General features: G+C 31.9%; 1 protein-coding gene across 1 annotated transcript; it reads left to right on the top strand.

Annotated features, from left to right (window-relative positions):
• Positions 1-1,572: 1,572 nt before the first annotated feature.
• On the top strand, positions 1,573-10,320 carry LOC143084214 (uncharacterized). The gene is made up of 4 exons (XM_076260625.1): positions 1,573-1,881; positions 3,851-4,046; positions 5,707-5,934; positions 9,328-10,320. Exons 1-4 carry the CDS (start codon positions 1,573-1,575, stop codon positions 9,633-9,635), a joined length of 1,041 nt encoding a protein of 346 aa, XP_076116740.1. The 3' UTR covers positions 9,636-10,320.
• The last annotated feature ends 14,158 nt before the right edge of the window (positions 10,321-24,478 follow it).

The following is a 24,478-nucleotide window of genomic DNA, read 5'->3' on the forward strand; positions in this document are numbered from 1 at the left end:
ACGTTTGCTACAAAACACAAATCTAGATCATCGAGGTGATATTTAGAAATGTGTAAAATTTTGTATGCAGTGTTCTTGAATACACCCAGTTACATTTCAGTGCCATTATCAAGAACTTTAAAAAAAATATATAGGGATCATGCGTTGCGGCTTTCTTAGATCCAACCCTGCAATTTAAAAGGTATTCTCGTCACTATATCTACTGTCCGCCCATATGACTCGAATAGAGGATAAATAAAGATTTTGTCAGATGCCTTTGCTTTGGTGGTATTGAATATGTTGTCTTTTATTTTGGGGAGTGTGAGACATGCTTTTACATTTTTACATTGAAGAAAGTTTTCAAAATCTCTTCCTGTGGGACGGGAGATGACATGGCACAAAGAATATCCATGACGTTCCAATATAAAAAAGAAGATGTGGCATGATTGCCAATGAGACAACTGTCCACAAGAGACCAAAATGACACAGACATTAACAACTATAGGTCACCGTACGGCCTTCAACAATGAGCAAAGCCCATACCGCATAGTCAGCTATAAAGGGCCCCGATATGACAATGTAAAACAATTCAAACTGACATTATTTACAAGTGGTAGTCACAAATTCAATTACTCAATGACATGAAGACACTGGGTTCACCAAGTTTTAAGAACTAAGTTTTATTAAATACATTGATTACAAAATACATAAAAAATGATTAGCAAATGAACAATTTAACCTTTTTTTCTATGTTACTGTATTCGCCTACTATGGTAGCCCGTTGGTTTTCCTGTTTGAATGGTTTTACACTTGTCTAGTAATTTTTTTGGGGGCCCTTTATAGCTTGCTGTCCGGTATAATTTATTTTATTTTTGTTGTTTTTAATGATATATTGTGTTTCTCATTGTAGTTCGTTAAAACTAGTCATTCCAAAATCGACAGGTGTTTTTTGTTATTTTTCAAATCTTTCAATATAGCTGCATTTGGCATTACGAGTAATCAACCGAATAACTTTTGAAATAACTTTATAACTCTGTGTGAAAAAAAAGATCGTAATGTAGATTTTGAAAGTTATTATAGTTCATTAATATACTCTTTGAAGATGCAATTTAGCATTAGCATTTCCCATAGGCGGATCCAGGGGAGGCGCCCGGGCACCCCCTTTCGTTAAAAAAAATGGTTGATTACATAGGGAATCACTGAAGCATGACTGGAGCTCCCCTTCTTTTAGTTCAGTCAGCACCCCCCCCCCCCCCCTTTTTACGAAAAGTTCTGGATCCGCCACTTGAAATTCCTGAAAAGTAATAAATTGTGGATTAATCCATCTTGACTACAAAATCACAAAACATGTACTCACTAGGTAACTTCTTTTATAATTCCTTCCTGTTTAGGAACACTCGGATGAGACCGATAAATTATATCGAAAGTAAAAGGTAACTTACTGCCTTTGAAGATCTTTGAATAAATAATGGACTTGATATTGAGGGTAAATAAGGCTCTTACACCCTACCTCTTTTTTCGATTAAAAGTTTGAATTAGCTCACATATGAAATTTGATAACTTTTTAATATAAATAATTGCTTGCATGTCATTATGTATGCATGTAGTAAATTAAAATTCCTTTTATTTACAGTCACAGATTATTGTGGACAACACATTTGTTTAGCGGACAAAGATTTGCTGTATGTACACGAACGATATGGTTCCCGTACTTCAGATTTCCTTCCCTCCGCATATTTACATGCTAACAGAATATCCGGTATTTGTCCATATTGCAGAAGAATACAATTCACGGTTAAAGACTCTATACAACTATGTTTAAAAGCGTATGCAGGAACTAGATATTGGGATGAGGGGAAAGGTTGTGGTGTTTCATTGGAGATAGACGGAAGAACTGCACTGGTATTAATTATACACATTATTTAATTTAAACACGCCTCCGGATGTGGGAATTTGCCGCTGCATTGAAGACATATTGTAGGCCTTTGGTGGTTGTCTGCTCTTTGGTTGGGTTGTTGTCTCTTTGACACATTCCCCATTTCCATTCTCAATTTTGATTAAAAAAAATCTTTAAATACTTGCTTGAAAACTTCATATTGTTGCAACACAATCTATCTACCTTTTAAAATATCTGTATTACAGAATAATTTAAACAGACGTGAAGCAGGATTCGCATACCCTTCAGGAGCACCAGAGATCCCGTCCATATTTGGTGGTTTCGTGTTGCCCAATCTTTAGTTTTCTTTGGTTTGTTTTGTGTACAGTTACTGTTGTTTTTCTTTGGTCAATGTCCAGCTTTTAGCCATGATATTTTTAGTTTAATTTGCGATGTATGAGTTTGAGTATCCCTTTGGTATCTGTTTTGTACATGAAACACATCTATAATACTAAAATTACGAGGTCCAATTTGTCAGCCGTCATCACGTTAAAACGACGAATCACAGAATTCAACTTTATATATAACTAATATAGTACAAAGGTGTAGATTAAAAATTACATCACTCCAGGCCCTTTTGTTTTCAACGTAATTAATATTGCCAATAATTAAGAAGTTCCGGGTCGAGTCCGCTACCGATACCTATAGTATATTCACCTGTTACCTATTACCTTATCTGTATGTACCGCATCTGACAGGCGCACCACCAAACGTTGTATTCAGGACTAATATGCTATATACACGGGTCATAACCACAGGGTTGACACTACTAAATCGTCAAATTGTTACCTATTGTAGTATTTTAATCAGTAAGACTTTCTAGGATAACAATACGAATACTAAAAATCTGGACTAAAAATAAGGCGTATAGGTACAGTTTTCAATTTGTTAGTGGGTATGACGTAAAACAGCAAAGCAAAGAATTCAACTTTATTTATAACTTATATAGGACAATGCTGTTGATTAAAAAATACTCCATTCCAGGACCTTTTGTTTTCAAAATAATTAATATTACCAATAACTGATAAGTTCCAGTTCAACGGGTTCAAACAGAAAGACTTGAAAGCAGAGAAAAACTGTGTATCTTATAATCGACATGACTTTATCAGATGACAATACTAATACTAAAATAAGGCTTGCGCATAGTTGTATACTTTAATTCAGTCACGGACCCGTGATATCCCGGGTGTGTTCTAGTAAGAATTAAATAGCCGGTTTGGAAATAAAATACCATCTTATCAGCCAAATTAACTGAGTAATATAAGTTCTGTATCATATTATATACTTATTGTACAAAGCTAGTTATATCAGTTAATGAAAAGAATGTTAGCTACAAATGCACATAGATCAAACACAATTTCTGATATTTTGTTATAATATGTAATGTCAAGGAATAACTTGAACTCCATTAAAAAAACCATGTGTGTCTCTGACCCACCGTCCCCTAAAAACAAAAAACAAAACAAAACAAAATAAACACCAAACTCAAACGAAACAACATAAATATATACATTGTATATACTTACCAAGTAGTTTTTCAAAGATGCCAACGATAAAATAATTTACTTCTCTTAATATTTATGTTTTTAATAGATTCATTTGTCCCAGATGCTTACAAAGCACTCCTCTCAATAGATATCGCAAGATGTGGTATGAGTGTCAATGAGACAACCCTCCATCCAAGTCACAATTTATCAAAGTAAACCATTATAGGTCAAGGTACAGCCTTCAACACAGAGCCTTGGCTCACCGAACAGCAGTCTATAAAGGGCAATAACAAATACTAGTGTTAAACCATTCAAACAGGAAAACTTTTGTTTAGTTTAGTTTATCAACTTTACTTAACTTTACTTTATTAATTTCATTCTAATATTACATATATATATATATATATATACTCATGTTTGTCTTCATGAAGATTATTTTGAATTGTAGACCCTGAACAGTGGATTACACTGGACGTGGTGTCTTCCATGGGAATTAAAAGGAAAAACAGTGAAATTTACCTTTGGTGTGGATTCTGGATGGAATTGCGATCTGGTGTCAGATAGAAAATGTGCAGTTGAAATACAAATAGTTTCCCTAAACAAAATTTCACAGTTATGTCGATCCACAACTTTAAGGTCATATAGTAATGTCGCAAGTCGTAATTTTTTTAAAATTTTATTTAACAAATAATTTATCAATTAAAAAAATTTCATGTTTTTTTTTTTAAATTAACATTAATCATGAAAAGAGAATTCTAAAATAGTATGTAATTATGTTAATATTTTTTTTGTCAGTACGAAATGTTTAAGTACTATAGTTGCATGTTCTTCAACATAATGCACACACAAGAAATAAAAGAAGTTCCTTTGTGGGAATATGGCCTTTCATAAGGTAAGCATGATGTAAATTTTCCCAGCTGTAAAACAGAAGCCAGATCAAAGTATGAAGAATCCAATGCGAATAAAAGATAAAACAATCATATATATACAATTGATCATATTTACGCTGCAAAGACAAATGTCGCACAAACGGCCCGAACCGTTCCTTTTTATCCATGGTAACTACAGCTATGTTGGAAATTCAATCTGCTAGCAGAATTACACATTACAGGTCACATTTCTGACAAAAAAATTGGATCAAATTTCAAATTTTACAGTTTGTTTTGTTTCCATGGTTATGGTGGCCATTTTGGAAAATCCAAAGTCAAATTACATTTCTACATGCAATGTATACCAGTTAAGATATCTGTAAAGTTTCATTAAGTTTGAAGCATTTTCATTGTTTCACATTTTTACAAATATTAGATGCCGCACCAGCATTAATTTCCATGCACTAATGTTGCATTTCTTCACTAACCATGTAATTATATTTAAATTTAAACGGACTAAAAATACCAGGGGAAAAATAAATGAATTAATAACTGCGGCCTTATGTGAGTATGTGAGACGCGAGTTAAACATACGTACTGTCTCAAACTTCAAATATATCCTACTGTATCATGCATGTGAATTGAGTGATTGACTGTTTATTATTATGCCCCATTTTTATGCCCAATTTATGGTCATTACGTTTTCTGGTCTGAGCGTCCGTCCGTCCGTCCGTCTGTTTGTTCGTCCGTTCGTCCCGCAACAGGTTAAAGTTTTTGGTCGAGGTAGTTTTTGATGATGTTGAAGTCCAATCAACTTCAAAATTTAGTAAACATGTTCCCTATGATATAATCTTTCTAATTTTAATGCCAAATTAGAAATTCTATCCCATTTTCACGGTCCACTGAACATAGACAATGACAGTGCGGATGGGGCATCCGTGTACATGGGACACATTATTGTTTTGTTTAAAGTCAGAGGCATTACCTATTGTCGCTATAAAACCAGGTTTGATCCACCATTTTCTACATTTGAAAATGCCTGTACCAAGTCAGGAATATGGCAGTTCTTGTACATTCGTTTTTTATGTGTTTTGTCATTTGATTATCGACTTTCCGATTATATTTTCCTCTGAATTCAGTATTTTTGTGATTTTACTATTTTGCAATCATATCACATCTCCATATTTTATATCAATTGAAAATTTGGAATAAAAACGTACCTACATGCTATAGATAAGATGAAAAAATGAAAGTTACAGCCTTAATTGGTACCCTCATTTAAAACAACAACAAACAAAAAATTAATAAGCAAATCGAACAAAACAAAACAAAAATCACACAATTTAATGTTTGGTTAGTAACGTCTGTATTGTCTATGTTAACTTAAGTCTGCTAACTTCTAACATGATTGTATAAGATCACACTAATCTTACAGGATATTCTACTACTACACAGTCATACCAGTGGTCATCATGGAGTTCAAATAATGATGGTGTTGACAATTATGATTCCTCATCATCCGACAGTGATGACCATAGTAGATTTCCGATAATTGTACTCTGTGCAGTTGGGGGTATAGTTGGACTGACTATTTGTTGCACGTGTTGTAAAAATCTCTGCACATCCAAATCTACAAGACGGGACGAACCTTACTTAAATCAAGGTATGACTATTTTTTTTCAGAGGAGTTGAAAAAGAGGCGGAAGTTACACATGTACCAAAGGGACACAATCAAAATTTATAAGTCGAAGATGGACCTATAAAACCACGGGAAAGAATACTATCAATCAAACAGACAAACATCATTGTACAAAACACTAGTGATTATTTAAGTAAACAATTCTGTATCATGTTAATGTTTTTTCCATTTGATAAGGACTTGCCGTTTTAAAATTTCCTTGTTCGATATTTTTTGTTATTTTGGATAATTATGTCTGTTATGAATTAATAATCACTGTTGGAGTGATCATACTGTTTTATACGTTGGCATATACGCCCGCTACGTCCGTCCGTCCAAAATCTTTGCTCACATTTTCTTTGTTATTAGATACGTATATTCAAATTTAAAAGAGTATTCAAAATGAAAAAAAAAATGATTGTGATTTTAAAGGTTGTAAAGATAACATTAAATTTAGCAATGCATTAGTTAAAGTAAGTGCCATAACTGCGTTTGAAGCACGCATACAAACTTAATTCATTGCTTGATTAATTGTCGTTTGTTTAACATGGCAAATTTTGATTTAAATGTTCTGGACGAGAGAAAAAAATAACGATAAAAACAAGTAAGCCCTTGTATAAGGGGTCGACTGCGAAGATAAGTGGGAAATTTGGAAAGCAGCCCAATGGGATATTATATCTAGGATATAATGGATAGGAATTTCTTTTTTGACTTACAACAGGTCACCTTCGAACCCCAATCCAAAACAAATTGTTGCAATGATTCTTTACTTTCAGAGAGCATGGCACACACTTTACACGTGACATTGATATTAAACGTCCCCATTATGACCGTATGTTATGAGAAATTATACAGCTTTCTCTGCCAAATGCATCTTCCTTTTTTACTGCCTGTCGGCTGAACACTGGTATGACCATTTTTTTTATAACCAAGTCATCCTTGGCGTCAAACATGTCAAATAGAGGTCAACAGTTTGTATAACATTTAGATGCTTATAACATATTTATAAAAAAAATATCGATATTTTCTTACCAATGATTTTTATACACCCATTTGCCAGACGTTTTATGGTATACCGTTGTCCGTCTGTCGGTCGCCCAAAACGTCTGACGATAACTTTGAAAAGTCATAAATTAATTTGCAATAAACTTTGTTAAATTGTTAATATATTGTAATGTTCGCTATGTGTGATAAATATGTTCGGTGATTGGGGAAATCTGTCATCTGAACGAAACGGGTTACTGGGTGGATTTATAATAGAATATATAATGACATGTTGTTTGGAGTATTTATATGCTTACTTCATATCGTATCAATCATTAGGAAATGGTCGTTGTTGTTTGTAATATCGTATTTGGTTTAGAACAGCAGATATTGAGGTCTTCATGATCAATTTTGGTTTCACATGTTTTGTAAAGGAAGTCAAGTACTCGCTTCTAATACTACTTCTCCTTGATGTAGTTACTAGGCAACCCGATAGCTTTAGGCTTATCGGTAAGAAAGTTCGGTTTCGAGCCATATATACTTCAAACCAAGAATCTGACAAACTATATAGCTTTATAAATAAAATTTATTATTAGTTTGATTCAATGTTACATAAATACAAGTCTAGAAAGATACAATAACATAAAAAGTAATGGTCACGTGATTATTAGAGTAAGGAGAATATTGTTGGAACCAATCGTAAGGCCTAAATTCTCCTATACTGCTGGCGCTGACATATAAAAGCTCAGTAGCGGCAAAGTTCGAATTCGGTTAAGCTAGTAATAAAAAGAAGCTGCTTCCCCTCAGTTTATATACCTGTGCTGTAATCAGCATTATCAACAGAAAAAGGTATGTTTGACTATGGTCAATAGCTGAGTAAATTTATGAACATGAGAAAAAGGAGAAAAATTAATGTTTATTTTTTTTTTGAGCTTAGGGCTTTTCTCTAGAAGTTACAGAATATTGGGCCATGTATGTTAATAAAGTTGCAGAGATCTTGCAAATGATATGATAGTTTAGGGGAATAAACCTTAAATTCATATCCGTAAATTTTAGCGTGTAACTTGGGGATATGGAATTATCCTAGTGCTAGTTTTACAAAAGTGAATCTTAGCTGGGAGAATAAGTCGCCTGTGCTATGTTTAAGCTCTTTACTAGAATGATATTTTTATTTATATAAGAAAAAGGGGGGTCAGATTTTGAAGAATCTACTTTTTGTCATGTTCAGTGTAAATAGTTGTAAATATCTTTAGTTATTGTTAAAATTTGTAATATATAACACATAAATAATTATTGCTAATGGCTCTGTAGATTGGAGAAATATCTCTAAAAACCAATTCAAGAGGAGCGCTCATGCTATATAAAACATATGCTATTTTATATGTCGTTCTTCGGAATGACTATGGCTGATTACACGTATGTGTACTATGATAAGAAACTGTCAGAAATAATATTATACTAGTATATAGACAGTACGAACGCCAGTCGAGCCTAGTGGAGGTCTCTCCCATATTTCTCTATATGCAGTAGCTATTATAATATAAATGTATGATAAGAGGTATAACTCAAATAGTCTCTCCTTTATTTAATTGTTAACATGTATTCTTGAAGCATCAATAAAATATGAAAACTTCCTTTAGTCTTGCCCATCTTCTTTGGTTAACTAGTTTCAATTTGGTTACTTTATTTCCAAGTCAAATGAACGTTATTGTAAATACAGACTAAAAACTGTAGTAAAGAATTAACCACTAAGCCAGACCGTCACAATATATATTGACTTGAGCTCCCTTTCCTTTTTTTTTTGATAAATTTTAGATTTTACGTTTCCGAGATATGGGGTTTTATTTGTTAAAAAAGTGAGCTTTCCCAGTTTTCGCACAATAACTCAAATAGCTTATAAAAGTGGTTTAATTGATTTAAAAAGGGAGATATCCACATTTTCGGATAATAATTCAAAATAACTTTTAGTAGTTTTTGTGAAACTTCTGTGGATTATTTATATGTATAGATGTAATTAATTAGCTCCCTTTTGATTTTATACATTTTAGATTTTCTGTTTCCGAGATATGTGATTTTGATCATAAAAACGGTGGTTTTCCAGTTTTCGATGCTTTGAGCAGTTTTTTTTATGAAACTTTCGTGACTAGTTTATATCTATTAAATAACCCCTTGTAGTTTTTTTTAAATTTACATTTATATAATTTTATAAATTTCTGATATGACATTGAGGAGTTATGAAACTTTATTCTTTGAAATGCGACTGGTGTATCATGTCCTCATGGCGCATCTCTTTATTAATAGATACGGTATATCTACCTGCTTAACATAACATGATCAATTTGTTCAATGTACTTTCCAGATTTCAAATTTTGATAAATATATTTTTCACTTCAGAAATTAACATGTACAGCCATATGCCTCAAAACGGTTTATCTAGAAGGAGATCTAATGAACCTAGTGAAACACAGAATATGTTACACAGTCAGATAATAGAACCAGAAAGAACAGCATTCGACCCGTTAGCACCGCCATTGTATGATTCAGTAACAATACCAACGGAAGAAATTTTTACTTCCGCTTCCGGTGATAACACGCATGTAGAACATCGGGACTCTCCTGAATACAACATCAGTAATATACCTCCTATCGTCACTGCCCCTCCGTCATATGAAGATGCATGCAAATATTATCAGCTAAATTAGTAGTATTTAGGAACCATATAAGACATTTTTACTATATCAATGTTTCATATAAACTATTACCTCTAACATCAAGGTAAGAATATGCAAAATATTTGTACCAATCGATTAATACGAGGAGGCAAATATATTATACAAGAACGATACCAGCCTTACTTGCACAGCTAGGGTAATAACTGATATTTATGTTAAAGTTTAGCAACTATGATATTATATTGCCTGGCAACGTTAAGGCAGAAGAGTGCTTTATTTAAATAGACAGATGACTAAATGCTAAGAGTAAACAAGAACAGGAAAGAAAGTAGCGTACAAAATCACGGGAAAAAACCAGTACAGTTTATAATAACAAATAAATATCGTTGATAGAAAAACATTATCTTCCTATTACCTAATCAGTGGGCATCATTGAGATTGACATAGTCGTGTGGATTCAATAGTGACAAGAGAACAAAATTCATTTCAATATAAACCTGTGCTTTTAAAATAATCCTAACACATATCGGACTCTCCTCTTTGAAAGAAAACATTAGACATGGAAATGTCAAATCAGCAGCTGTACTTTGGATTAGATTTCATACAGATCATTATGTGTGCGAAGAAACGTTCTTTAGTAATGGGGTAGAGAATATGGATGCAATAACCAAAGTAAAGTTTTAGAGAATATCGATACAATAAACAAAGTAAAGTTATGGAGAGTATCGATGCAATAAACAAAGTAAAGTTGTGGAGAGTATCGATGCAATAAACAAAGTAAAGTTGTGGAGAGTATCTATGCAATAAACAAAGTAAAGTTGTGGAGAATATCGATGCAATATAAACCAGAGTAGAGATGTAGAGAATATCGATGCAGATAAGAATAACTCTGGTATCAAATTAACACTACAACTCGCTGCATTACAGTAAAGACAACATTAGTATACCACTATTAATTAGCATGATTAGGGAAGCATCTTCCGTTTGTGATATACTTTGACAAATTTAAATACTCCAATTTTGTTTGTATTTGATAGTTACTATCTATTTATATAATTTTGTTTTCCTATTAAATTTGAAAATGCCAAATGCCAAGGAATGTGTTAACAATACATAGGAATTTATCATCTGAGGTAATAATAATAATAATAATTATAATATAAGAATAATAATGAAAAAAATTGATAATCGTTCAAATACAAATCGAAAACCTATAAACAATTCCTCCTAATTATGTCCATATCATGACAAAAGTACAACGCATGCCATCACCTTGAGCAAAGTGATTGACTACAGTAGAGACACTCTTTATTAAACACAAGTCAATTACAAAATACAAACCCTAAACATTCTGTAGAAAAATTAACAAGTTTTATACAAAATAACATTTACAAAATTTGGAGAAAAATTACACAAAAAGACATGTATATGGCAAACACCTTATGTAAACCAATCAATAAAAAAGGCGCATATATACATGTATCAAAGTTAAGATTTCCAACACGACGAACGATAAGTTTGATACAGGTCTAATTTCGTTCATAGACAAGGTTCTTATTTACCTGCTGTTAATTCCGAAGAAAAACAATTCATGTGCTTTGATACGATTGTCAACTAGTCATCAGTAGTCAAAACAGAAACTAAAGTTCACTGTAAGGTTTTTGAACACGAGAAAAATGTATACCAATAAAGTATAAAAGGGGTCAAATATAACAAAATTACATACAATTTTTACAAGAAAACCAAAGGTCTGGTTTTCTCTAGACAACAAATGAGATACAAATTATAAAAATCGAGAAATGAAAAACACTTATGAACCACATCAACAAACGACAATCACTAAACATCAGTTTCCTCACTTAGGACAGGTGCAAATAAATGCAGTCAACATGTTTACTAGCGACCATCTGCTATTCCTTTCCTGAGACATGGACGTGGATGTAAAATAATAAATGATGTTTTCCTGACTGAAATATCAATCTATTAATTTCTAGCTTTTGTTAGTCTTTTGAGCTGTATTATTTTTTATATTGGTTTATTTATATGTTTCAGAGTTAATTGTTTTGTCCATTTCACTTAACTAGTTTACATTATTGTTAAGTAACCAGTGAATGTTAGCCTCCGTTTGCGGGAATTCTCGCTGCGTTGACGACCCGTTGGTGGCCTTGAGATGTCCTTGAGATATCTAATTTCAACGAACTCAGGGCTAAGACGTCATAAACCGTCGAAGAAAAGAACCACTTTACTCAATGACATTGTAAGGCTAGAAGTGTTAATTTATACACATCACCACGTATTAAGTAAGATGATGAAAAAAAACCCATATATACCGATATAAAGAGTACTTTAAGATCTTATAACAGTGTTAAATTGAATACTTTACGAATACGTTTATTCATAGAATAAATATGTTTACATGGATCGCGTCTGGTTAACTTTTTCATTAAAATGAGAATATTGGCAATTTTAATTGATGACACAAAAGACAATAAACGCTGCGGGCTAGTACATTTGTACTGTTCACATTATATGCAAAATAACTGACATCAAATAACTAAATTTATTAATAAGGTTCTCTAGGTTAAAGTGGGACTTTCAACAGTGTGTAATTTTATATCGTATAGCCAGATACGAAAGATCTGGAAATGACATGACAGCACAGCACAAAAACAACATATACATACACAATGCAAACCCAACAAAATAAACTAACTATGCAAGAGTACTAAAAGTTTCTGAAAACTAGTTGTATATAGACAATTGCTTAAAAGTTATTTATTTCTAGACTAAAATACAAATCAGTCCAACTAAATGTCAAGACGTCATAAATTAACCAATAAGAAAAAAAGAACAAACTTTGTGAAATGAACGAGTATTGAACTTCAAGTGATAATAAATGCATAGCACCACATAATATTTCATATTGAGAAAGATATGAATTGATGAAAACATAAGATCTTTTGACAGTGTCAACTTTTAAGAATAAGTTTACATAAAAGAACATTAGTTTACATGGAACTATCATATAGTTCACTTAAAAATTAAAAATAAATAGTTATCAAAGGTACAAGTATTATAATTTAGTACGCCAAACGCGCGTTTCGTCTACATAAGACTCAACAGTGACGCTCATATCAAAATATTTATAAAGCCAAACAAGTTCAAAGTTGAAGAGCATTGAGGATAAAAATCCAAAAGGTTGTTCCAAATACGGCTAAGGTAATCTATGCCTGGGATAAGAAAATCCTTAGTTTTTCGAATAATTCAAAGTTGGTAAACAGGAAATTTACATAAAAAAAAATGACCACATTATTGAAGTGTTGACTAGCTTATCGAAAACTAAGTATGAGTAAGGAATAACAACTATTTATTATATGTTATGTTATTAAGGTAATACGGAAAAAAAAACCGAGTAAGTCAATTGTCAGTAAATTAGCCAAAAAGCTAGTGAAAGTCATTATTTTCATCTTTATATGAGTATACATTTATCATGTCATAATGACGACGTTATGGTTCTAATGCATCGTAGGTTGATGATTGGTTTTTTTTCGAAAGACAAGTTTACTTGTCCTTAAACAATGTTAAAGATGAATGATAACTGTTATCACTATAAAACTTACATTTTAGCAACATTTGGGGTCAGTACTGATCATTGGTTGCATACACCTATGTTATGAAATAAAAAACCACGAAAGCATCCCAAAACCATCTAGGTATCAAACAATTCTGCTGTAAAAAAAACACCTGCTATTGTTGCAAAACGACAAAATTATCAGCACCAGATTTGCATTTCGCCAACAAATTGATTTTCAATGATTATTGACGGAACACATTTGAAAATTCTTGAAAATCCATAGTTTATTAACAAATTAAAATGAAGGAATTTTGACTAAAATGGACAAAAAGTATAGTCAAAGTCGAGCAAGGAATCAGATCTTTGAAGGAGAGAGATATATTTCATTATTCTATACAATTTCTAATACTTTTATTGTAAGTTTAAGGGCATACAATAAAGTTTTGATCCCATATTGAAATTTTGCTAACAATTTGAATAAAGGGTATATTTTGCCTAATTAAATCAAATATGTAACAACAAAAAAAATATACGTTTATGTGCTATTTTATTTTTTTTAGAAAAATGAGGTCCAAATTTTATATATTTGCTCAAAATTCGAATGTGTGGACGTATTTTTCTTATACATAACTTTTTTGTCTTAAAAGATAAACACAAGCTGTTTTTTTGTTAAATTATTTGTAAATTCTGTTTTTTTTTTATAAATGTCCTTTAAATTTGTCCAATTTGTTTTTCAAATAACTCATATTTATCAAATGTTCACGAATGTAGAAAATAAATGTCATTTTTTGCTGTATATTTATCGAATTTAAATAAATTGCACTATTTACGTTTTCATGAAAATTGGCACAGATAATCTTCTTACGTGATCAAACCATATGGTATTTTAAAAAAGATGGGTCCATGAACTCGTTTTCAAGTTAGATAAGTTTGAATGACAAAAATCATTCGAAAACTGAATCTATTACCACAAGTCATAGTTTGACGTCCCGAAAATAACAATTACGTTAGACACGTCATTACCTCCCCTGTAACTGTATCGTATGCTCTTAAATAATACAAAATCCTAATTTTATGTCAGTGCTGGATATTGGGCTGGTTATACCCTCGAGAACTTACAGTCAACTAGCAAAAGCATCAACCCAGAGTTAGTTATAGCATTTTAGTACCAATTTTTCTTACCCCATTTGCATTTCAACAATAATTGTCTCTTTAGTGATGCTCGAGGCCAAAAAATTTGAAAATGAAAACATTATCAAACTAAATGACAAATAGTATAGACAAAGCCGAGTCTTAGTATGAAAGTGATATATTCCTTAATTTAAGATAATGTTTAGAATCTTTTAACAAGAACACAAAATCCGTATTGTCATCACTGTTAGAAAGAAAATTTAGCTGGTTATACCACCGAGTACTTACAGTCAAGTAGCAAAAGGTTAAACCCAGTGGTGGTAATATCATTAACAATTTTTCTGCTTCCATGTGCATTTGCACAAAAAATGTCTATTCCGTTATGCTCGAGGACAACATTTTTTGGAAATCCAAACATTATCAATCTAAATGAAGAGCTATGAACCAAACAAAACAAAAACTATAGTCAAAGCCGGGCAAGAAATTAGAAGTTACAGAGTTTTGTATAAAAGCGATACATATATTTTTTGTATTTAACATAACTTTCAGAATCTCTTTACAACAAATTTAATAACACAAAATCCGTAATTTCATGCTTGTTCGGAAGTACGGGCTACTGGGCTGATGATACCCGCGATAACTACAGTCCAACAGAGGTATCAATCCATTGGTAGATATATATCAGTAACACTACTATGTAATCAGCACTATATGTTCGTGTCGACAGTTAATATATATTTAGTGATGCTTGAAGCCAGATCTTGAATATCTTAAAAGATTATTAAAAGGATGACACGTTATAGACCGGAATGGAGTAGTACTCCACCAGCGGAAGCATCGCCCCATCGTGTTATTTTTGATGTTTCTGAATTATTCTCATTACAGCAACATTTGGAAATCATTATGATACCCTTGCAGTCTACCAGTCCTCCAGCAGATGTATCGACTATATTATTGTAAGTGTGATGTTGTCTGTTCTCTATTTTTAGAATCTTCACAGTAACATTTGAAGATCCTTTATAAATTCGTTGTGTTCTGTGGTGACCATCATTGAATAGTTAAACTCATAATTCCTACGCCTTTCAAAATTTTGGTGTCATACCACCAATTAAAAGTCCCTATCTGTTCAACCAAATTTTGCAATTTTCACAGCTTTCTAAATATTTTACCTTAAGTTTAACTTCATAGAAACTAGGTATATCCTGAATTGTACAGGTGTCACCTTTCTGCATGCCAATTTTCAGCATACATTCAAAATCATATAAGAAAGCAGAGAGCTTCCGAAAGGAGGTACCACTAAAAATAACCCCTGGTTTTCTGGAAATCTTAAATTAGTATACTATGGAGCGCATTAATCCTCAATTTTTAATGCAAACTCATAGACAGGTAAATTTTGGCTCAAAATGGTCTTAATATATTTCTCTTTCAACAAAACTTTCATTTCTGCAAATTTGTTAGTTAGTTTAGGTGAACAATGACATCAAATGCACTTTTTTTTGTCCGAGTAGGCCTACTTTCACATACGTTCTAAATTTGAGGGAGTAATTGGTGGTATGACACCTAAAGAGACAAAAAAGTTGATTAGAAATCTTTTATTTTGCTTTATTCTTAATCCTTAGTCAATTTGTAGTTAAAAACAGCCTATCTGAGCATTATGCGACTTATAATAAAAATTTCACAGCTCAATTTAAACTGACTGTAATGTATGACTTTGATAGAAATCACTTGAAAATTTCATTTTGGGCTACAGGAACATAAACTTTCAATATCAAGATCATTGTTTGCTGATTTTTTCTTGTTTGTTCTACTTCTTTAAAGACTTCCAACAATTTTTGCAATGAATTTAGTAAAAAATCCAAGGTATTGAAGTGTCAAGGAATATTGACCCCCCTTTTTTTCATTTGGTGTCAGTAAAGTACTACAAATTGATCAAAAGTGCAGTCATGGTCATTTAGCTGTGTTTATTTACATCAGTTAATAAAATTTAAGATATAAAAATTTCATTAGGAATAATAAATGGTGCTTTTGTGAGTTTCTGCAGTGATTACATTAGGCTATGCTATCTGCCAAGTACATAGTATGACGCAATGCTATAAGGGGTAAAAATCAAATAATTTCATTAAATCTGCATGACAAAATTTTTTTGGAGGTAGTAAACAACTTATGTTTCAATGTTTAACACCACAGAATAACTTTCTGTGCATTTATAACATTATTTAGGACATTTTTTTATATAAAAGCATATTGTCAGGATGGGAAAAGCTAAAAATAGGACAAACTCAAGTTTTAGGCTCTAAATTTGCAATATGTGACATTTTGCCCCCAAAAAGATTGAAATGTGGCCACTATTATCTCAAATGATCAGTTAAGACAAAAAAAAAAACAATTGTTTTCTGATTTTGATGTTTCACCGCATTTTGCTTAAAGGTGTCATACCACCAATTAAAAGTCCCTATCTGTTCAACCAAATTTTGCAATTTTCACAGCTTTCTAAATATTTTACCTTAAGTTTAACTTCATAGAAACTAGGTATATCCTGAATTGTACAGGTGTCACCTTTCTGCATGCCAATTTTCAACATACATTCAAAATCATATAAGAAAGCAGAGAGCTTCCGAAAGGAGGTACCACTAAAAATAACCCCTGGTTTTCTGGAAATCTTAAATTAGTATACTATGGAGCGCATTAATCCTCAATTTTTAATGCAAACTCATAGACAGGTAAATTTTGGCTCAAAATGGTCTTAATATATTTCTCTTTCAACAAAACTTTCATTTCTGCAAATTTGTTAGTTAGTTTAGGTGAACAATGACATCAAATGCACTTTTTTTTGTCCGAGTAGGCCTACTTTCACATACGTTCTAAATTTGAGGGAGTAATTGGTGGTATGACACCTAAAGAGACAAAAAAGTTGATTAGAAATCTTTTATTTTGCTTTATTCTTAATCCTTAGTCAATTTGTAGTTAAAAACAGCCTATCTGAGCATTATGCGACTTATAATAAAAATTTCACAGCTCAATTTAAACTGACTGTAATGTATGACTTTGATAGAAATCACTTGAAAATTTCATTTTGGGCTACAGGAACATAAACTTTCAATATCAAGATCATTGTTTGCTGATTTTTTCTTGTTTGTTCTACTTCTTTAAAGACTTCCAACAATTTTTGCAATGAATTTAGTAAAAAATCCAAGGTATTGAAGTGTCAAGGAATATTGACCCCCCTTTTTTTCATTTGGTGTCAGTAAAGTACTACAAATTGATCAAAAGTGCAGTCATGGTCATTTAGCTGTGTTTATTTACATCAGTTAATAAAATTTAAGATATAAAAATTTCATTAGGAATAATAAATGGTGCTTTTGTGAGTTTCTGCAGTGATTACATTAGGCTATGCTATCTGCCAAGTACATAGTATGACGCAATGCTATAAGGGGTAAAAATCAAATAATTTCATTAAATCTGCATGACAAAATTTTTTTGGAGGTAGTAAACAACTTATGTTTCAATGTTTAACACCACAGAATAACTTTCTGTGCATTTATAACATTATTTAGGACATTTTTTTATATAAAAGCATATTGTCAGGATGGGAAAAGCTAAAAATAGGACAAACTCAAGTTTTAGGCTCTAAATTTGCAATATGTGACATTTTGCCCCCAAAAAGATTGAAATGTGGCCACTATTATCTCAAATGATCAGTTAAGACAAAAAAAAACAATTGTTTTCTGATTTTGATGTTTCACCGCATTTTGCTTAAAGAGACAAAAAAGTTGATTAGAAATCTTTTATTTTGCTTTATTCTTAATCCTTAGTCAATTTGTAGTTAAAAACAGCCTATCTGAGCATTATGCGACTTATAATAAAAATTTCACAGCTCAATTTAAACTGACTGTAATGTATGACTTTGATAGAAATCACTTGAAAATTTCATTTTGGGCTACAGGAACATAAACTTTCAATATCAAGATCATTGTTTGCTGATTTTTTCTTGTTTGTTCTACTTCTTTAAAGACTTCCAACAATTTTTGCAATGAATTTAGTAAAAAATCCAAGGTATTGAAGTGTCAAGGAATATTGACCCCCCTTTTTTTCATTTGGTGTCAGTAAAGTACTACGATTTGATCAAAAGTGCAGTCATGGTCATTTAGCTGTGTTTATTTACATCAGTTAATAAAATTTAAGATATAAAAATTTCATTAGGAATAATAAATGGTGCTTTTGTGAGTTTCTGCAGTGATTACATTAGGCTATGCTATCTGCCAAGTACATAGTATGACGCAATGCTATAAGGGGTAAAAATCAAATAATTTCATTAAATCTGCATGACAAAATTTTTTTGGAGGTAGTAAACAACTTATGTTTCAATGTTTAACACCACAGAATAACTTTCTGTGCATTTATAACATTATTTAGGACATTTTTTTATATAAAAGCATATTGTCAGGATGGGAAAAGCTAAAAATAGGACAAACTCAAGTTTTAGGCTCTAAATTTGCAATATGTGACATTTTGCCCCCAAAAAGATTGAAATGTGGCCACTATTATCTCAAATGATCAGTTAAGACAAAAAAAAAACAATTGTTTTCTGATTTTGATGTTTCACCGCATTTTGCTTAAAGGTGTCATACCACCAATTAAAAGTCCCTATCTGTTCAACCAAATTTTGCAATTTTCACAGCTTTCTAAATATTTTACCTTAAGTTTAACTTCATAGAAACTAGGTATATCCTGAATTGTACAGGTGTCACCTTTCTGCATGCCAATTTTCAACATACATTCAAAATCATATAAGAAAGCAGAGAGCTTCCGAAAGGAGGTACCACTAAAAATAACCCCTGGTTTTCTGGAAATCTTAAATTAGTATACTATGGAGCGCATTAATCCTCAATTTTTAATGCAAACTCATAGACAGGTAAATTTTGGCTCAAAATGGTCTTAATATATTTCTCTTTCAACAAACCTTTCATTTCTGCAAATTTGTTAGTTAGTTTAGGTGAACAATGACATCAAATGCACTTTTTTTTGTCCGAGTAGCCCTACTTTCACATACGTTCTAAATTTGAGGGAGTAATTGGTGGTATGACACCAAAACAACACATGTATTTTCGTAAGAATTAACAAATACTTTAATTATGATGATTAATGCGGGTGTTTAATTCATTGTCTAAGATACTTATGTGAACGGTTTTCATCCGCTGAACAACAAACCATTGAATGTAAAATACGTATTTTTTGTTTTTAAACGAATACTCGTGTATCGCTCGATTAAACGAATACTCGAGTATCGCTCGATTAAACGAATACTCGATTATTAATTGTTCACCGAGTTGACATCCCTATTAAGAAGTATAACTATACACATGATATGCACATATTTATTAAAGCATTGCCAATATTTTTTTCTGTTTTGCTCCCTTGTTTGATTCATGTAAAAAAAAATAGCCAGACGAAATAATAAATGAAGAAGTGAAGGATTATAGTTTGCGTGAACTAATTACCTACAAAATATGTTATCAGTTGTCCTTTGCAGATGTTCGTTTTTTATTAGACCTTCCAGTTTTAAATCTTACGCAGTCAAAATATATAAACACGCAAACAACAGAGACGAGAAATGTAGCTCCTGTTAATCCCATTGTCTTTGCGGAGGTTCTATCTTCATAAACACTTTGTAAAGTTCTCTTATATGCTAAAAATAGAAAAGTATATTCACTTTTAAATGACATTCGGTAGGAAAAAAATGAACTAGCTCACGCAAAAAAATATAAAAGGGAGGATTACGAAAACAAACTAAAAAGATAAAGTTGAGAGCAGGGATGGAATCCTAGCATACGAATAAAATAAATATTATGCGTGATAGATATCAGATAATTATTCTGAAATCGGGCACGTTATTCATGAGGCTTTGTTGTCATGTTAAATTGCATGGATTTATTTTAATTTTTTTTGCAAAACAATCTTGAAATTATTATTCCGTTAAAAGTAAGTATCCTTACAATTGAACAGAATCAAATAACCTGTACTCTGTACTTAACCTCAAGGTTTTAAAGAATAATCAACTGTAATTTGATAATCACTAAAATGTTGTTAGCGTGACTTAAACAAAGGTGACAATTGATACAAACATATATATAACACATTTGATTCAACGTTTATAAGCATAAATAACTATTTATATATCATTTAAATCAGTGTAATTATATACTATAGAGATGACTTCTTACAGGTTGTATTTTTCCGATTAATCGTCAAGTCTTTTCGTAATTGTCGAATCTTTGATGTAACATCGATAATCGTATCACATGGTTTGTAACAATTGGTAACTGCATCGAGCTGGATTGGTTTTAAACAACTTGAATGACATATAAGTTTCGCTGGGTCAACTGAAATAAAAATATCATTGTATTTCATGAACATCATTAATTTGTATAAACAAGAATACATTTATTATATGAAATTCTATATTTGATATTTAATCATTTTATCTCTTTAAATAAATTTATAATAGGTATTAGTATTGGTGTATCAAGTTTAATCTTTGCAACTCTTTTCTACTGATCTATGTTTACACTTTATACATTATGTATCAGTATTGTTAAACTTGTGATACAGAAGAAGGCCATTTGTTGAGCCGAAATATTTGTCAACACGATTTAATAACAACTTTTTCGTATAATAACATCTTATATCAGTACCGTTGTGCAAATCTTTAGACTGATATATATATATATATATACAAATTAATGTAAGATACAGTCTGTATCTTGACTGTATCTTACATTAATTTGTAGGATCCTTTACTATAGATAATTTAGCTGATCTGTAACAATAACATCTTCATGCCTTATATATCATGTACTGCAGTACGCCGCTAGATTAAAACTGACGTGGAAAGGTAACACACGGCCAGCGAAAGCTCTTTTAATGAGAGCCCAGGTGGTCGTGTGGTCTAGCGGGACGGCTGCAGTGCAGGCGATTTGGTGTCACGATATCACAGTAGCATGGGTTCGAATCCCGGCGAGGGAAGAACCAAAAATTTGTGAAAGCAAATTTACAGATCTAACATTGTTGGGTTGATGTTTAGACGAGTTGTATATACATTATGTACACAGCCATGTATCACCATCATTGATGGCGATCCGATGGATACATCTATTGTAGGGTTGTCACTGACTCAGACGTACTTATAAATATAATTATTTTCTGTGTCTGTATCTTACATTCATTTGTAGGATCCTTTACTATAGATAATTTAGCTGATCTGTAACAATAACATCTTCATGCCTTATATATCATGTACTGCAGTACGCCGCTAGATTAAAACTGACTTGGAAAGGTAACACACGGTCAGCGAAAGCTCTTTTATTGAGAGCCCAGGTAGTCGTGTGGTCTAGCGGGACGGCTGCAGTGCAGGCGATTTGGTGTCACGATATCACAGTAGCATGGGTTCGAATCCCGGCGAGGGAAGAACCAAAAATTTGCGAAAGCAAATTTACAGATCTAACATTGTTGGGTTGATGTTTAGACGAGTTGTATATACATTATGTACACAGCCATGTATCACCATCATTGATGGCGATCCGATGGATACATCTATTGTAGGATTGTCACTGACTCAGACGTACTTATATATATATATATATATATATATATATATATATATATATATATATATCACGATTTGATTGAGCTACAATACTCTTCTGAATTTCTTATCAAACCACACAATTATTAAACACATATGTTGATTTACTTACATTTAACTGAAATTGACATGCTGTCAGCAATAATCTCTGTGTAAACTGTGTAATATGAAATAGAATAATGAATTTAAAAAATTCATTGTGATACTGTTTCACATGCATCTGACAGGTGGCTCTTTTTATATTTTTTAAAACAAATGTTTGGACAGGCTAAATAACTTCAAAAGTCTGGGAATGAGTCGTTAGAGTTTACATATAAAAAAAATACGTAACAGTTTCTTTGACTTATAGTTACAAATGATACACACATATTATTCCCATGCACCCTTACACAATTTCTTCGCCTGTGTAGTGATTCCTACTCGTTACGTCACGAAAGGCTTTCATTTACAATTTCAGTGTCACGGAGTCTGCTAATCAAATACGACTGTGCATTAATCGGATGAATAGTTAAATAATTACACGATGTTTCTAATAAAGCCGTTTAAATTATCAAAATGTACTGTAGATTCATTTATTTCCATGCGGAACAATATTTTGTGGATTGCTTAAAACTTGCATAATCGTGGATATTTGATTTCGTGGTTTTGCCAATCTCTCTATACAAAGCATATTGAACATATGTTATTCGTTGAACATTTGAATTCTTGGCTCACCTGTGCCCGCGAAACCCACGAAAATTGGTAATTAACGAATAATAATGAATCCACAGTATATATAACTTTGTCAAACAGTCTTCAAACATGTATTTGATACCTAAACTGAATAAGTGTCCATACGGTTTATTTCTAGGTCTTCCAAGTCCTCCACGAAACATCTTTCTGAATTATTAACACCAATGTTATCAAAAATGTTATTGATAGCTATTATTTGTGTGTTTCTCTGTCCTATATGTTCTCTCATTTATTTGTATTGTAGTCCTGTCATGTAATGTTGTCATTTTAAAGGTATATTTAACACTGCCATAAACGCGGGAGGTTTGGCTAGCCACAAAACCAGGTTCAACCCACCATTTTGCTCTAAAAATGCCCTGTACCAAGTCAGGAAAATGGCCATTGTTATATTATAGCTCGTTTCTGTGTGTGTTACATTTTAATGATGTCTCTCTGTTGTGTCGTAGTTCTCCTCTTATATTTAATGTGTTTTCCACAGTTTTAGTTTGTAACACGAATTTGTTTTTTTCTAAATCGATTTATGAATTTTATTTATCAGCAATCAAAGCCGAACTGCAAAGTTATTGTAAAACTGATTATTCTAGAGGTGGCGTGAATCGGATGTGGAAGTGGATCATAAACAAAAAATTCCAAAGATCTACATAGAACATGTACAATCTAAAACTATTTCATTTTGCAAAAGTATTAAAGAATTGACTTTTCTACACTTTACACAAATATTCCTCATTCCAAACAAAAAGACAAACTGAAAGAGTTGGTATTGTTTTGTTTCATTAGAAATAATGGCCAACGTAGATACAGTTAACTTGTAGTGTTGTCAACGGTTAACCGGTTAACCGTTTGAACGACCGAATACCGAATACGAAAAACGCTAACCGGTTAACCGGACTCTTTTTTTCAATTTTAATAGATTAAGTATAAATTCGTATTGACATCATTAAATAGTTATGTTTTATTTCAAAAAAATGTCGTCGTGGTAATTAAGTCAATTGTCCAGTATATCGATTGCTATTGTTAATCCAAAAAAACATAAAATTAATTAGAACTTGTCTGTTAGCTCGGGGCAAGATCTTGAGGAAACATAATCAGTATACATGTTTTTTGAACAGTGACTTTAAATCAGTAATACAATTAAATTTTATGATTTACTTCATTCTTTCATTTTTAATCTAATATTGAGTAAACCTATATCCAGTGTGCAACCTCTGTTGTGCAAGGCTTTGTCATACTTTAAAAGAAAGGCTAACTAAAAAATTGTAAATGTAACCAATGTATACTTGATAGTTCGAGTAACATGCTTAATCATTTCAAATTGAAACACTACACATTATATTCGGAGACAACAGGAGAAAATAAAAGAATCAATTGTTTCAGACATTCAATTCTACGAGATCAAGAAGGCTTTTTTTATTTTTCAATCTGAAGTAACAATGAGTAAGTACAAACGCCATAATTGATTATTAAAACTCAAACTTCGTCATGAATCCTCACAGATAAGCCTTTTAAGGCCAAAGGAAAAACTTCAATTCATCGTATTATAAAAACGTAACTTTATGACTTGGATGGAAGGTTGTCATATTGACACGTATACCACATTTCTTATATCTATATGTAGGGTACTATAGATAAGGCCTTCAAACATCAACTTTAAATACCGGTTAACCGGTTAATCGGTCGAATGTTTATCCGAGTAACCTGTTACGCAAAAGTGTACGATTTGACAACACTATTAACTTGCCTTAGGAAAAAAACTCTGATTCTAACAAAAAATTCTCTGAAACTGACACTATCAAG

This window comes from Mytilus galloprovincialis, chromosome 7, assembly GCF_965363235.1.
Source record: "Mytilus galloprovincialis chromosome 7, xbMytGall1.hap1.1, whole genome shotgun sequence".
Lineage (NCBI taxonomy): Eukaryota > Metazoa > Mollusca > Bivalvia > Mytilida > Mytilidae > Mytilus > Mytilus galloprovincialis.